This window comes from Globicephala melas, chromosome 18, assembly GCF_963455315.2.
Source record: "Globicephala melas chromosome 18, mGloMel1.2, whole genome shotgun sequence".
Classification (NCBI taxonomy): Eukaryota; Metazoa; Chordata; class Mammalia; order Artiodactyla; family Delphinidae; genus Globicephala; species Globicephala melas.
Window position 1 is genome coordinate 3,564,770 of NC_083331.1, and position 17,241 is coordinate 3,582,010.

General features: G+C 43.3%; 1 protein-coding gene across 2 annotated transcripts in view; it reads left to right on the forward strand.

Annotated features, from left to right (window-relative positions):
• LOC115866786 (phospholipid-transporting ATPase IB) overlaps nt 1-17,241 on the forward strand; it is a 529,444-nt gene that overhangs the window by 242,172 nt on the left and 270,031 nt on the right. For both annotated transcript variants that reach the window (XM_060287727.1, XM_060287726.1), the window contains exon 25: nt 4,414-4,586. In XM_060287727.1, coding sequence (XP_060143710.1) covers nt 4,414-4,586 — 173 coding nt within the window. The remainder of the gene's footprint in view (nt 1-4,413; nt 4,587-17,241) is intronic.

A 17,241-nucleotide genomic window follows, 5' to 3' on the forward strand; every position in this document is an offset into this window, starting at 1 on the left:
GATGAATCTGGAGGGAGTTTAGTGGTAGGAAAGGTTTTCAGTCTCAAAGGCACAGGTGTGATTCTGAGCAGATGAACTGCCGGGAGAACAGGATGGTTCAGGTAAGGGGGAAGGTTAGGCCTCGAGGACATTGAAGGCAAAGAGTCCAGGATACATGGAATAAGAAGAATCAAGGACCGATCGTTTTTAAGGAAGATGTAACGTAAAAATATACCAGGAAGGCTGAATAGCTCACAAGAAGGTCAGACAAACAGATGCCTCGAAGACCAGTAAATAATCTCTTAAAGATATTACAGTGAAGGCTTAGCTTAGACACATCAGTTAATTTAGGGAGTCAGCACATGTACGGCGCACCTGCCTTGCGCTCTCGTGATCAGAGATTTTTGGCAAAAGGAGTTTCTGCCTTCATAGAATTTAAAATTTAGTATAATTCCAGCTAAACACAAAAATGAGCCACACCAGGCAAGGTATGATCCTGGTGAGGTCTACAATCTGCCCATCAGGAGAATATTAGGTTTTGATTAGTTCATTCTTTTGTGTGTGTATTTGCCACCCTGCTTGTATTGTAGGACTTATGGGGGTAGATACCATAGAGCATAGTAGGAACTTCAGTAACTACCTCTTGGTTGGTTGACGGTAATAGGTTTGACTCATGTAATTGTTCAGTTGAACCCATTTATTAATGTACTGTACTCTTTACCAGCGTGTGAGAAAGTGCCCGGTCAATGGAATATAAATGTGAAGTCTCTTCTATCTGTGTTGCGCGATTTAGGAATGTTTGGTGTTCTCACTGCAAGTGGACAGCTTGGCCGCCATGTTTCTACAGGGTGCAGTTCAGCACCGCCAAGGGGTCATTACCCCCATGGGCATCGCCTGCTCCTAGAGGCCTTGCCCTGACCACCTGCCACTCCCAACCCCGCCATGCATTCACAGCCTTGTCTCCCGTGTTGTGTATGCTGTCCCTGCAGTTACGATGTTAAAGTAGAAACCTTACTCCACGCAGTAAACGTGACAGCTTGTTGCTTGCGCACTGACTGTACCTACATGGTCCTTTCATCTCTATATCCGCTCGCCAGTGAGTTCCAGGAGTGACCTTTCGTCTTAGTCAGCTCGGGCTGCTGTAACAAAAGTACCATGGTCTGGGTGGCCTAAACACTGGGAATTCACTCCTCACGGTTGTGAAGGCTGAAAGCCCAGGATCAAGGTGCCGGCAGATCCAGGGCCTGATGAGGGTTCTCTTCCTGGTTTGTCTTCATGCTGTGTCTTCACGTGGCCGGAGGGGGAAGCTAGGGTTGAGGGGTGGAGGGAGGAAGAGGGATCGCACAGCCAGTAACAAGACTGATGCTGACACTGGGACAGCGCAAGCTTTACCGAACGGCCAAAGAATGGAGAAGCGGCCAACTGGGTTGAGAAGCTGACACGTATACCCAATATATAGGAGGGTCAGAGTGAAAGGGAGGGATTTGGAAAGAGTAGCAGGAATATTCAGGGGTTATCCGGGAATATGGATGTGTTTGGACCCGGAACTGATGTAATACTCCTTTTCAGTCGTCGTTTGGATTTTTCTGGTTGTTGTCATGGCAACTGTCAACTGTCCTGGCACTGGTGGGTGTGTCATTTAGCAGCTAACGAGTGTACAGTGAGGCTCAAAGTCCACTGGCAGTCAAGTCTTCCGCCATCTTGGGCCTAGATGTTTCTAAGCAGTTCTTGTCAGCTTCCTCCTGAAACTTAGATAAGAGCTATTGGTTTCCATTCCCGGGAAGGGCAGGGGTATGATTCTGGGGCAACCGCCTTGGTAACATCAGGAACATAGTTTTCTCAGCATGTTTCTCCCATCATATTCCCTTTGCTCAGGCTTCTTCTGGTGGTATCCCTCCTCATCATGCCCGAGCCTCCCACAGTGATAGGTGGTCAACCACCAACACTTGGACCTCCCCCAGGAAGAAGAGCTGTCAGTGTCCGGTCTGTCCTCATGCACACTCCAGAAATAATCCCAAGTAGAGAAAGTACGCTTCATAATATCACTGCCTCTGCGTAGCTCCACTGGTGCTGTGTCCCCATAAAGAAGAGCCGTAGGCAGGGTCTGCGCACCTCCGGGACTTGTGCCCTCAGCCTCTTCCTCGAAGGACCCTGGGCTGGTCTGAGCCTCTGCCACGGCGCCGGCTTGCTGTCCATGGACCAAATCTGCAAACCGGCCTGATTGCTTTGGCGAGACGTTTCCCAGGAGGGTTTCCTGTCTGCTGTGCTTGGACCCCGGCAGGCACGCCCTCCAGAGTTGCCCGGACCTGTCTGATTCCCCCGGTGACACCCCCAGGCTGCCAAGCTGGGGTTTCCCTAAGTGGGTGGAATTTTCTTCTCTTCCCAAACTCTAAAGGGCAGGCTGTTTGCACAGATAAAGTAAACATAGATGTTTTGTTTGAGATTCGGGATTACGCAACTAACCAAGAGTAAGAAGTATAAAGTGTCCTTTATTTTTAGTAAAAGTCAATTTAACTTTTTTTCTTAGAGCATTATTTTATCAATTCCTCTATTATTGCATTGACAAAGCAGGCGTTGTCACTTAGGGCATTTATTCACTGTCTGAAGTGGCGGAGGTGTGTGTTTTCCTTGGTGTAGGAAGTTCTTCATGAATAAACAGTAACAGGAAGAGGAATGGGTTTTACTGGATGCTTATTATATGCCAAGTAGATTACCCCGAGTAGCTCACTTTTCATAAGAAAAGTGCTATGAAGTGAGTATTCGAAGTGAGCATCCTTAGCTCTGTTTTACACTCGAGAAAACTGCTGTTTAAAGAGGTTCTGTATTTTGCCCAAGGTCACAGAGGTGGTAAGTGGAGAGTCGGGGCCAGACCCCAGGCCGCCTAACCGTAGCACCCCAACTGTGCCTTAGGTGCAGCTTTTTAATATTGTCAGAGTCTCTTGTTTAAAGGGTAACCGAGCAGTAAGATAGTATGTTCTGCTTCTCACTTGGTGATGGTAGCTGATCCTCAGTTTAACGAGGGCTGGAAGAATCCCTGTTCATTCCACATATTTCTTTTTTTTTTTTTTTTTGCGGTACGCGGGCCTCTCTCACTGCTGTGGCCTCTCCCGCCGCGGAGCACAGGCTCCGGACGCGCAGGCTCAGCGGCCGTGGCGCACGGGCCCAGCCGCTCCGCGACATGTGGGATCCTCCCGGACCAGGGCACGAACCCGTGTCCCCTGCATCGGCAGGCGGACTCTCAACCACTGCGCCACCAGGGAAGCCCCCACATATTTCTTAATTGTAATTTATGTTACCAGATGATAGATGTAAATATAACTTAATAGCCGAAGGACAGTTGTCCAGACGGAATAATTTCAGCTGACCTATATACTTCCCTGATTAACTTAAGCAGGTTTTTAATCATGAACCAAAAATTGTCTTTTATATATTATATTTGAACTTGATATCCTATTCGTAATCACAGATTCCGTTGGAAGATCAGAACGTCCTTGTTTTTAAATCTCAAAAGTGGTTCTATGCTTTAATTCCATCTGATCGTAGACATCACACCAAAGCACTTATTTAGGTTGGTAGCAATGTTTTAAAACGTATTGGCAGTTTAATTTATTGGATATTTTTTGTAACATGAAAAAATTATCAGTTCGTTTCTTACTCTGATGATACGTGGAGAGAAATGGTTTAATCTGCAGATCTCAGCAGAGAATGGAAATTCATCTTTTGTGTTATTTTTATATCCTCTAATATCTTTTGGATGCTTTAAAGGTGACCTTGTGTGAACTGAGAGATGCTTGGCATTTAAACTCCAGCAGCGTTACCTTTTCCCCAAAAATGTATTTGTTTTTATGGAGTTTCCTGTTCTAGGGACACCAAGAATAATATGTGTGTAGTGTAAAGGAGGGGAGAGAAAGATAGTCATCAGAACCTAAGCAATTAAAGTTCCAATGGAGAAGAATTTGGATAGACTGGCAACCAGAGTAGGTTATTGTAAATATCAAATGTAAATATCACTATGTGATATTCCCTAGCAGTCCAGTGGTTAAGACTTGGCCTTCCAATGCAGGGGGTGCAGGTTCTTTGGGGAGCTGAGGTCCTGCATGCCTTGGGGCCAAAAAAATCAAAACATAAAACAGAAGCAATATTGTAACAAATTCAATAAAGGCTTTAAAAATTGTACACATCAAAAAAAAAAGCTTTAAAAAAAAAATTTCACGATGGGGATGTTTTCACCCATAGCACAGACCCAGAGGGCAGGCCGGTGTCATTTAATGTGTAGATATGCCAAGCTGAGCTCTGCATGTTTCACATTAGAATGGGCATGTTTTCATTTTAAGGAACGTACTTCGGATTTCTGGGCCTTTCTTTCTGCTTTTTAAAAGCTTCTGTTTTTGATTTATTAAAATGTGACACGTCCGCCCCCCCCCCTTGTTTCAGGCCACGCGGGCAGCCATTACTCAGCACTGCGCTGACCTTGGGAGTCTTCTAGGCAAGGAGAACGACGCGGCCCTCATCATCGACGGGCACACCCTGAAGTACGCGCTGTCCTTCGAGGTCAGGAGAAGCTTCCTGGACTTGGCCCTCTCGTGCAAAGCGGTCATATGCTGCAGGTAGGCTCACGGAGGCTGCCCGAGACTCATATCCTGACTTGTCTGAGTCCTGGGTTTACGTGAAAGAACCATTCATGGGAATAAGCTTTGGGGAAAAAAAAAAAGCAAAACAATAATACACATTCAACTGTCCACTCACAGACTGCGCGCAAGGTGGTTAGTGGTTTTTGCATTTTTGTTTTGTTTATTGACTTCTGAGCAGATCAGAGTGATCAAAGCCAGGGTCTCTGGTCATATTCACAGAGGTAAAATGAAACACTCGGCCTCCAGCTCGTGGGATGTTAGAAGGGTCCCAGGGACTTGGTTCCTTGGTTCCGGAAGGATGCTCTCACCTTCCAAGTCTTGTGGGGTTTGGATGCCTCTTTCCTGAGGGACCGTCGCTGCTGCTTTTCAGTCCACAAGGAGCTTTGGCTGGGGACCGTGCTGTGACAATATTTGTTTTAAGATCTAACCAGATGCCCCTGCTGGCTTTTCTCGAAATCTGGGAAGGGTTTTTAGGGTGGGATTGTTAACAACCCATTGGCTACTGGCTATACAAGGTCCAGTTTTGATAGAGATTTGAAAGTCAGGCAAATTATAGGCAGACCTGGGAGATACGATAGGTTTGTTTCTAGACCACCACAATAAAGCGAATATTGCAATAACACAGGTCAGGAGAATTTTTTGGTTTCTCAGTGTGTGTATAAGTTATTTTTACACTATACTGTAGTCTGTTAAGTGTGCAGTAACATTGTGTCTAAAAAATGTACAAATAAATCAGAAATATCTTATTGCTAAAAACATGCTAATCATCACCTGAGCCTTCAGCGGCGGTCATTTTTGCTGTCCAGGGTTTGAAATACTTTAAGAATTACCAAAACGTGACACAGAGTCACAGAGATACAAAGTGAACAGATGCTGCTGGAAAAAAGAGCACCAGTAGATTTGCTCGGCTCAGGGTTGCCACAAGCTTTCCATTTGTAAAAAACACAGTATCTGGTGAAGTGCAATAAAGCAAAGCACGATATAAAGAGAATAAACCAAATAAAGACGAGCAGCACCATCCCAGTTTTGCAGCAAACAACTTGAAAGGTGAGAGGGGAGCTTCCCGTTTCTGAAAGCGCTGTGTTCAGGCCGCGCCTCGTATGTGGTTGTTAAATGCTCAATGCATATTGCTGGATTCATCATTTCACTGCTGCCTGTTCTTATATTTTACGGTTATACACTTTTCCTACATTGTTTCCTTTGATACTTTCTCAGAAGCCTGTTATCAAGATGCTTTGAACTTCCTTGCTGTTTTAGTCTCTGAGGAGCGCCTCCTGTGGGTTTGAGCCTGGTCCAGTTAGAATAACCGTTGTCACATTGACAAGTGGCCTTGGCATTTCTGCCTTACCCGAAGGCCCTGGTGATGCCACGCGTCTCTGCCCAGACTGCAGGACCCTGCCCGCTGGGGATGCCCAGCCGGTCTGAGGGCAAGCCCCACTGCCCTGCCATCAGGAAGGTCTTCTCTCCCAGGTCTCCCCAGCCTTGCCCCCTCCTCCTACTGGTTTCTGTACGAGACCAAAGAATCTGTTCTCACTGTCCCCACGAGTGCACCTCCCCCCAGAGCCCTGACCGTCTGTCTTCACATAATGATATTCCGTGTCTTTTCTCTGTCCTGATCCCTTTTCGTAATTTGGAACCTGCCACCGAAGGCCAGGGGGCGCTGGAGGCTGGTGGGGCCTCCCTGCTGGAGAGAAATGTTGCTTTTGTGCGTGTGGCTGTAGGACATCTGAGGACCATGGGGGCGAGGAACAGATTCAAATGCGCTTGAAACACTGGATGAGAAGCCCATTTTGCCTGGAAGTCAGGACGCTCAGTACAGCTCTGAGGGACCTGAGACAGTGAGGGATGATCAGAGCATCTGGAAATGAAAGACCGTGCTTCCTGGTTTTATGGTGGTCCCCTCCCTTTTTAATTTATTTTTATTTTTTATTTTTTGTTTTGTTTTTGTTTTTGTTTTTTTGCGGTACGCGGGCCTCTCACTGTTGTGGCCTCTCCCGTTGCAGAGCACAGGCTCCGGACGCGCGGGCTGAGCGGCCATGGCTCACGGGCCCAGCCGCTCCGCGGCATGTGGGATCCTCCCGGACCGGGGCACGAACCCGCGTCCCTGCATCGGCAGGCGGACTCTCAACCGCTGCGCCACCAGGGAAGCCCTGTTGATACTCTTTGACTATTATGAGTTATGCTGCTGTGAAGATTCATGTACGAGGTTTTGTATGGATTTCTGTGTTTATTTCTCTTGGGTACACACCCAGGAGGGAAGGTGCTGGGTCAGGAAGTTACTGTATATTTAACCTTTGGAGGAACCGTCTGACTGGCTTCCAAAGCGACTGCACCGTTTTATATTCTCACTAGCAGTGTGTGAAGGTTCCAGTTTCTCCACATGTAGGCTAACGCTTGTTATTATCCATCTTTTGATTGGGTATCCTAGTAGGTGTGAGGCGATTCCTCATTGTGGGTTTTTTTTAATTTTTTACTATTTATTTGGTTGCGCTGGGTCTTAGTTGCGGCAGGCGGGCTCTGTAGTTGCAGCTCACCAGCTCCTTAGCTGCAGCATGCATGTGGGATCTAGTTCCCTGAACAGGGATCGAACCCGGGCCCCCTGCATTGGGACTGTGGAGTCTTATCCACTGCGCCACCAGGGAAGTCTGTCGTTGTGGTTTTGATAGGCACTTCCCTGATGGTTGACGATGCTGAGAATCTTTTCATATGCTTATTGGCCATTTATATATCTTGTTTGGAGAAATGTCTGTTCAAGTCCTTTGCACATTTTTTTAATGGGATTATTTGTCTCTTGTATTATTGAGTTGTAAGAGTTCTTTATATGTTCTGGATAAAGTATTTATCAGATATATAATTTACAAATGTTTTTTCTCCTTCTGTAGGCTGTCTTTTCATTTTCTCAGTGGGTACTGTTTGTAGCACAAAAGATGTTAATTTTCATGAAGCGTTTTTTCTTCTGTCCCTTGTGTTTTGGTGTCGTTATCTAACAAGCCCACTTTTCTGAGCAGTTGGCACCGCGCTTTCTTTCCTGGATTCCACTGGGAAGGTTTAGATGAGGGACATACACAGGGCAAGAAGGCTAGAAAGAATGATGGGGAAGGACTTGCTCACAATTTCCCCCTTTGGGTCTACGTTGTTAAGTGGCTGGGTAGGCAGCACCTGATGTCTACGAAGTGTCACCACCCGAGGTGGTCACTGTCTCACGTAGAGCCTGAGGTCACGGTGAGAAAGTCAACGGTCCCCAGCAGTTGCCACATTAGGGAGCCGGCACCGCGCTGTGGCGGTGAGCAGAGACACACCACACCAGAAACAGCAAGAGATGCGGAAAATCTGGTAAACTGTAATTCATAGCACACGTGCTCTAACTTCATGGTTTTTCAGAGGGAAATCAGAACGAGTCCATTTGGATTCTCAGGGGAGAGCCAGGAATGCCTTCCAGGCTCTATGCGAGTACGCGCTCTGCTTGCCAGGTGCTTGATACCAAAGAAAAACATCTTTTTCCCTTTCTGACTGTGGCTGCGCTCAGAGGGCTTCGTGTGTCACATCACGCTGTACCCCTAACGGCTCCACAGGAAGGCGTTCAAACTGGACTTGGCACTGAAAGAGGAAATTTCAAATTAAATACGGTTACTGTCTACAAAATAGAAACACTAATTGAGAAAAGGAATCCAGGATGGTGCACTATTTTACCTTCAGGAGACGTTTCTTGGCTGGTCTCATACTTCAGATTAAGGAAAAGAAAAAAGAACCCACAGACTTTTTTTTAAAATTTTTTTTAAAGCACTCACTTTTCAGACATGCTTTCTATTCACTGAGAATTTAAACTTCAGTTAAATTTAATATGTGACTTCAAATATAAGGTTCACCTTTTCACACTTTTCATCTTTAAAATGCAATAGTTATAAAAGTTACCCTTTTCTCCAATAACAAAGTAGTTTATTTTTTTTCAGAAAATAATTTTTCAGTGAAATCGTGATGCACTGTCTCCCAGCTGTATTGATTCAGAGACTGGCAAAGGTTGTGTGAAAATGGATAAATACTTTTAAACTAAAACAATACTTCAGGCAGCAGAAAGAGGGAAAGTCTAAGAATTTGTTAAAGATTTTGCTGAGATTGGAATCACACAATTTTGCTAATTACACATTGCTATTCCCGAGTATTTTACACGTGGTTAAAATCCTCAAAAAGTCATCATCTGGTCAGTGGAACAGTTACCGGTCAATGTGGACGGCAGTTTACTGTTGTCTGGCAGGGGTGTTATTTGTTGAGGTGTAAACTGGTTTGTCCAGTAAGATCTTTATTTTAGGCTTGATATTGGCCGTTCCTGGGCATCGTAGGAGAACAGAGACAAGACTGGTCTTTGCCTTAAGTGCGAATGATGAATGTGTGTCTGTAGCCCTTGCCTCTCGTGCACGCCCCTCCTCCTTGAAATCAGACCTCCTCCAGGAAGACCTCCATCTTGCCATATGCACAGCCTCTCAATTCCTTTCTGGATTCGTCCTCAGCCTCTGATATCCAGGGCTCCCCTTGGATTCTGTTTCAGTGACACCCCCCTCTTCTCCCTAGTTATGTATTCCCCCATGGACTCTTTCACAGCACCTTGGAAATGCTGTATTTCCAAGGGTTTGCCCTTGACCCTGTTGTATTCCCACCCTGCGTCTTTCTCTGGCGCGTGCCCTCTGCTCATCCACCTTCTCCATCAGTGATCCTCAGCGCTAGTCATAATGGCCAGAAGGTGGACACAACCCGAGTGTCGATCGATGGATGAATGGGCAAGCAGAATGCGGTCTGTCCATACAGCGGACTTTTTTCCAGCCATAAGAAGGAGTGAAGCACTGATACGTGCTACAGCGTGGATGTACCTCGAAAACATAGGTAGGGAAAGAAGCCGGTCACAAAAGACCACGTATTATGGGATTCCATTCCTATGACATATTCAGAATAAGCACATGCATCCAGAGGGAATGCAGATGAGTGGTTTTCAGGGACTGGGGGAGGAGGAATTGGGAGTGACTTTTGAGTGGGTACGAGGTCTCCTTTTGGCGATGATAATGTTCTGGAACTCGATAGGGGTGATGGTTGCACAGCATCGTGAACGTACTAAATGCCACTGAACTGTTACACTTGAAGTGGTTAATTTTATGTTAACTTTACCTTAAAGATATAGGCAAATGAACACAAGAACGCATCCCTTGAATTAAAATGTTTGTTGAATGAAAAAAATGAAATGTTGGATGGAAGTTTTATTTATTTGCACAAAATTTTTGTTGAGAGACATCAAACAAAGAAGGTCGTGAGCCCCAGATCGTACCCCAGAACAATTAAAGCAGAAGTCTAGGAAGTTTACGAACTTCCAGGTGGTTCTGATGAGTAGTCAGGGTTGAGAGTAGATGACCTTCCCAGTCTGCGTGTCCAGCGTGGCCTCTTCCTTGAGCTCCAGATCTGTAGATCCAACTACACCTGGGATTTTTCACACTGACGTTCTTGGGCACCTTTAGTTGGAATGTGACTGAGCGGGTCACCATCCTCTCTGGTCCCCGCACTGCCTCATCCCTGCTGGTCTCCCCACTGGTCCTCCTAGTTTACTGTCTCAGTGATACAGTACAGTGGTACTCCTCTCCGTTGCCAGAGCCTTCTCATAGCGGAACAGGCAGGATGTTATATCCAAGGGACTTTTAGAGAGACTAAACCGTATAAACAAATTACGATGTCGAGGTCTGAAACTGCAGTCTCGCGATTTGTTGATCTTTGATAAGTGTTGTCTTGGTTTCTATAAATGAGGAAATAAGAGCCTGAGACAAATTATATCATCTTGCCCCCGGGTTCAGCAGGTGATAGAGGCGTTAGCTGTGCTTCCTGGATCTGAATGAGATCAGGGCCTCTGCTCTTGAGTCATGTAATTGTCTCTGCCAGCAGAGCCATGGTCCCATGTTTATTACTGTCAAGACTCAGTGTCAGATGACAGGTTTGGCTTTTAACACATTTTTCAAAAAGTAGAATTTGTTTACACCGATTTAGCATAAAGTCTTGTGGGATTTACCATTCTCCAGGGGGATAACAGTCATGTAGAAAATGGGTAAACCGTTTTCAGTGTGTTGAAGAAGGAGTTCTCTGTTCTCTCTTCCTTGTTTTCCTTTACTTAAAACGACCGTCTTTCTTGTTTTCATTTTCCCTTTTTCTGTGCAGCTCTTTATTTCTGTCAAAATGGGGATCAATTTTGTAGGCACAGATGGGAGCTGGGGGGACACTTCGACCTCTTGAAAACATTGAGAAGTTTAAAAGGTTTGTATTGTCAGGAAAAGAGTCATGAAAGAGTCATCAGGGCTCCCCTTGTGAGGGAGCTGATAGATGGCCTCACTGCAGCCCCCTGCAAACACAGGAGATGCTCAGGGCCCCAGTGCCGCCACCCGGGCAGACGTGATTTATGGCTTTGAGTCTCTGGGCAGGAGATGGAGTGGAAGGAAAACATCACAGCAGAGATTTCCCCCTGATTGTGCAAATTAGGGACCTCAGAAGACATCGTTTATTTTCTCCAATGTGTTTAGACTTCTGTCTTTCAGGATCGATTTGAAGATAAACATGTATGTACTTACTCTGATACCGCAGGAGTAAAGACACTCCAGAGGAGAGGGCTGAGGGAGAACAACCAATGTTCCCAGAAACTTTCGGGGCTGATTTTGCTAACTGTAGAGTGATTTATATTTCTTGTGGAGAAAAGTTAGAAAGGGCAGATAAGCAAGAAGAAAAAACACAGCATTCACAGTCCCGTAGACTAGAGATCATTACTGTTAGCAATTGGTATTTAAATGGAGATCTTTTTCAGTTAAAATGCTTTTTCTTGAAAGAGCGTTAGCCAGTTCACAATATGTAAAGTGAAAAGATGCTACACAGTTTCTACGGCAAATAGTAACATAAAATGTGTTTTAAAAAAGCTTTGTAGTGTTCTGTTATGAAAACACAATGGTTGGTTTAATTTATTCCTAGTTGTTGAATATTCAGGTTAAGAGGGGTTTTTTCACTATTTTAAGTATCACTATGAATAAGATTTTTGTAGCTCAGTCTTTGCAAGGACACATGATGATTGCTGTAAAATAATGATGCATTCAAGAGTAAGCAACATAGGGACTTCCCTGGTGGCGCAGTAGTTAAGAATCCACCTGCCAATGCAGGGGACACAGGTTCGATCCCTGATCCGAGAAGATCCCACATGCCGCGGAGCAACTAAGCCCGTGCGCCACAGCTACTGAGCTTGCTTTCTAGAGCCCGCGAGCCACAGCTACTGAGCCCGCGTGCGTAGAGCCCGTGCTCCGCAGCAAGAGAAGCCACCGCAATGAGAAGCCCGCGCACCGCAACAAAGAGTAGCCCCCGCTTGCCGCAACTAGAGAAAGCCCGCGTGCAGCAGCGAAGACCCAACGCAGCCAAAAATATATAAATAAATTTTTTTAAAAAAGTAAGCAGCACAGAAATTTGCAAAAGTATCTGTGCCCGTTCCCTAGGAAAGCAAAGGGATGTGTCTTAGGTACAGTCAGTAGCTCACTCCCTGCCTGGTTGGGAGACACGTGCTGTCCCCTGTTTAGTCAGCAGAGCTGGACTTTGTTAGTCTCACTTGGAAAAGGGAGCAGATGAGAGATTATTTTGTGGCAGGACACACATGAGCAGACTCTAGAGAGAAACTGATGCTGCATTTTGACATGCTGACAGTCTGTCGTTCCCACGCCTGGCTCGGTCTTATACCCATTTTGTGGACTCTCTGAAGCCTCTGATGCCCTTATCCAAACCCTGTGCATCGGTCCTTCCTGGGGACTGCGCCTGTGGAAGGGAATTGCCTCTTCCCACTTGGTCTCCACTCCGGCTGGGGGTGTGATGGACGCTAAGACATCTCAGGATGCATTTGTTGTGTGGTATCTTTCAGCCTGTGAACCATCCCCAAGAATCGTATCAAAACAGAGTTCAGACACACTAATTAAAATTGTACCACCGATCATGTTTTGATTGGCCTCTGTGTTGGTGGGGATCCAGTCATACAGTTGTAAAAATAAAACTTTTCTTTGGTTTCTTTCATGGTGTGATTTCTCAGCATCCTACATGTTTAGTTAAAAGTCAGTTCCCTCCTTGGATCTTTTATTCCAGAGAGCGTTATTAACTTGTCGAGGTTGTAAGCCTATCCTTGGGCTGTTTGTATTATGGCTTAGTGTATGTTTGCCCATTTGTTGATTAAATGCAATTAAGGGAGAATTCATTTTCAGACAGGTTTTTGGGGGTGAGCTCTAAAATGAATGCTATTATTTGAATGATTGCAGCAATTTACGTGGTCCTAACTGGCCTTATTGTTAGTCTGCAAAGATGAGTGCTCAGATGTAACAGGTCTTGGGCAGCATGTTGAATGAAAACAATTTCCAGAAGCCCAACGTGTAAGAAATGTTTTTCCACCCACAGGTTTTACTAGTATTTCTCTGGAATGAAAATTAGGCGGATGAAGATTTTGTAGTGTTGAAAAAAATCGCTTGTGTTAACCATTGTAGAGACTGGCATATTTGGAGATTTCGGAGAATTAATCCAGAGTAGAAAAAGGAATCCCTTTCTAAACATTTCTAGCATAGAAAAAAAATTCTTATTAAGCTTTTGTAAACCAAAGATAATTTTGGTGATGACTCATGTTTAGAAGTTAAGGACTGTTTTCATCTTAAATAACTATTTCAGGAAATAATTTATGCTTATCATTCTGCGAGATCAACTTTTGACTTTTAGGGATTTCTATTATGTTTGATTCTCTCCTCCAAGTAAAAGTTACATGTTATCACTATTTATTTTATTTTTTTAAAAGATCATTATTGGAGTATAAGTGCTTCACAATACTGTGTTAGTTTCTGTTGTACACCAAAGTGAATCAGCCACATGCATACATATGTCCCCATATCCCCTCCCTCTTGAGCCTCCCTCCCACCCTCCCTATCCCACCCCTCTAGGTCATCGCAAAGCACCGAGCTGATCTCCCTGTGCTATGCAGCTGCTTCCCACTAGCTATCTGTTTTACATTTGGCAGTGTATATATTGTCGATGCTACTCTCACTTCGCCCCAGCTTCCCCCTCCCAGCCCGTGTCCTCAAGTCCATTCTCTATGTCTACATCTTTATTCCTGCCCTGCCACTAGGTTCGTGAGTACCTTTTTTTTTTTTTTTAAGATTCCATATATATGCATTAGCATACAGTATTTGTTTTTCTCTTCCTGACTTACTTCACTCTGTATGACAGACTCTAGGTCCATCCACCTCACTACAAATAACTCAGTTTCGTTTCTTTTTATGGCTGAGTAATATGCCACTGTATATATGTGCCACATCTTCTTTATCCGTTCATCTGTCGATGGACACTTAGGTTGCTTCCATGTCCTGGCTATTGTAAATAGAGCTGCAGTGAACACTGTGGTACCTGTCTCTTTTTGAATTATGGTTTTCTCAGGATATATGCCCAGTAGTGGGATTGCTGGGTCGTATGGTAGTTCTATTTTTCGTTTTTTAAGGAACCGCCATACTGTTCTCCATAGTGGTTGTATCAATTTACATTCCCACCAACATTGCAGGAGGTTCCCTTTTCACCACACCCTTTCCAGCATTTATTGTTTCTAGATTTTTTTGATAATGGCTATTCTGATCGGCATGAGGTGATACCTCATTGTAGTTTTGATTTGCATTTCTCTAATAATTAGAGATGTTGAGCATCTTTTCATGTGCCTCTTGGCCGTTGTATGTCTTCCTTGGTAAAATGTCTATTTAGGTCTTCCGCCCATTTTTTAACTGGATTGTTTTTCTTTTGATATTGAGCTCCATGAGCTGTTTGTGTATTTTGGGGATTAATCCTTTGTCTGTTGTCTCCTTTGCAAATATTTTCTCCCGTTCTGAGGGTTTTCTTTTTGTCTTGTGTATGGTTTCCTTTCTGTGCAAAAGCTTTGAAGTTTAATTAAGTCCCATTTGTTTAATTTTGTTTTTATTTCCACTACTCTAGGAGGTGGGTCAAAAAAGATCTTGCTGTGGTTTATGTCAGAGAGTGTTTTTCCTATGTTTTCCTCTAAGAGTTTAATAGCGTCTGGCCTTAGATTTGGATCTTTAATCCATTTGGAGTTTATTTTTGTGTATAGTGTTAGGGAGTGCTCTAATTTCATTCTTTTACACGTAGCTGCCCAGTTTTCCCAGCACCAGTTATTGAAGAGGCTGTCTTTTCTCTATTGTATGTTCTTGCCTCCTTTGTTGTAAATTAGGTGCCCATATGTGCGTGGGTTTATCTCTGGGTTTTCTGTCCTGTACCATTGATCTATATTTCTGTTTTTGTGCCAGTACCATACTGTCTTGATTACTGTAGCTTTGTGGTATAGTTTGAAGTCAGGGAGCCTGATTCCTCCAACTCCGCTTTTCTTTCTCAAGATTGCTTTGGCTATTCGAGGTCTTTTGTGTTTCCATACGAATTGTAAAATTTTTTGTTCTAATCTGTGAAGTATGCCACTGGTAGTTGGATAGCGATTGCAATGAATCTGTAGATTGCTTTGGGTAGTAGAGTCATTTTCACAATATTGATTTTTCCAATCCAAGAACATGGAATATTTCTCCATCGGTTTATGTCATCTTTGACTTCTTTCTTCAGTGTTTTATAGTTTTCTGAGTACAAGTCTTTCACCTCCTTAGGCAGGTTTATTCCTAGGTATTTTATGCTTTTTGTTGCGATGGTAAGTGGGATTGTTTCCTTAATTTCTCTTTCTGATTTTTCGTTGTTAATGTATAGGAATGCCAGAGATTTCTGTGCAATAATTTTTTATCCTGCAACCTTACCAGATTCATTGATTAGTTCTAGTAGTTTTCTGGTGGCATCTTTAGCATTTTCTATGTATAGTATCATGTCATCTGCAAACAGTGACAGTTTTACTTCTTCTTTTCCAGTTTTTATTCCTTTTATTTCTTTTCTTTCTCTGACTGCTGTGGTTAGGACTTCCAAAACTATGTTGAATAAGAGTGGTGAGAGTGGACATCCTTGTCTTGTTCCTAATCTTAGTGGAAATGCTTTCAGTTTTTCAACGTTGAGTATGATGTTTGCTGTAGGTTTGTCATATATGGCCTTTATTATGTTGAGGTAGGTTCCCTCTATGCCCATTTTCTGGAGAGTTTTTAATCATAAATTGCTGTTGAATTTTGTCAAAAGCCATTTCTACGTCTATTGATATGATCATATGGTTTTTACTCCCTAATTTGTTAATGTGGTGTATCACATTGATTGATTTGCATATATCGAAGAATCCTTGCATCCCACTTGATCATGGCGTATGATCCTTTCAGTGTGTTGTTGGATTCTGTTTGCTAGTATTTTGTTCAGGAGTTTTGCACCTATGTTCATCAGTGATACTGGTCTGTAATTTTCTTTTTTTGTGATATCTTTTTCTGGTTTTGGTATCAGTGTGATGGTGGTTTCGTAGAATGAATTTGGGAGTGTTTCTCCCTCTGCAATTTTTTGGAAGAGTTTGAGAAGAAGGATTGGTGTTAGCTCTTCTGTAAATGTTTGATAGAATTTGCCTGTGAAGCCATCTGGTCCTGGACTTTTGTTTGTTGGAAGATTTTTAATTATGGTTTCAATTTCATTACTTGTGATAGTATCGTCTGTTTGTATTTTCTAATTCTTCCCGGTTCAGTCTTGGAAAATCGTACCTTTCCAAGGATTTGTCCATTTCTTCATGGTTGTCCATTTTATTGGCATATAGTTGTTTGTAGTAGTCTCCTATAATCCTTTGTATTTCTTCAGTGTCAGTTGTGATTTCTCCTTTTTCATTTCTAATTTTATTGATTTGCATCCTCTCCCTTTTTTTCTTGATGAGTCTGGCTAAGGGTTTATCTTCTCAAAGAACCAGCTTTTAGTTTTATTAAACTTTGCTTTTGTTTTCTTCGTTTCTATTTCATTTATTTCTGCTCTGATCTTCATGATTTCTTCTACTGACTTTGGATTTTCTTTGCTGTTCTTTCTCTAGTTGTTTTAAGTCTATAGGGTTAGATTGTTTATTTGAGATTTTCTTGTTTCTTGAGGTGAGATTGAATTGCTCTTAACTTCCTGCTTAGAACTGCTTTTGGTGCATCCCATAGGTTTTGGGTCATAGTGTTTTCATTGTCATTTGTTTCTATGTATTTTCTAATTTCTTCTTTGATTTCTTCAGTGATCTCTTGGTTATTTAGTAGCATACTGTTTAGCCTCCATGTATTTGTGTTTTTTACAGTTTTTTTTTTTTCCTGTAATTGCTTTCCAATCTCATAGCGTTGTGGTCAGAAAAGATGCTTGATATGATTACAATTTTCTTAAATTTTCCAAGGCTTGATTTGTGACCCAAGATGTGATCCTGGAGAATGTTCCATGAGCACTTGAGAAGACAGTGTATTCTGCCACTTTTGGGTGGAATGTTCTATAAATATCAATTAAATCTATCTGGTCTATTGTGTCATTTAAAGCTTGTATTTCCTTATTTATTTTCTCTTCGGGTTATCTGTCCGTTGGTGTAAGTGGGGTGTTAAAGTCCCCTACTATTATTGTGTTACTGTTGATTTTTCCTTCCATGGTTGTTAGCATTTGCTTTATGTGTTGAGGTGCTCCTATGTTGGGGCAT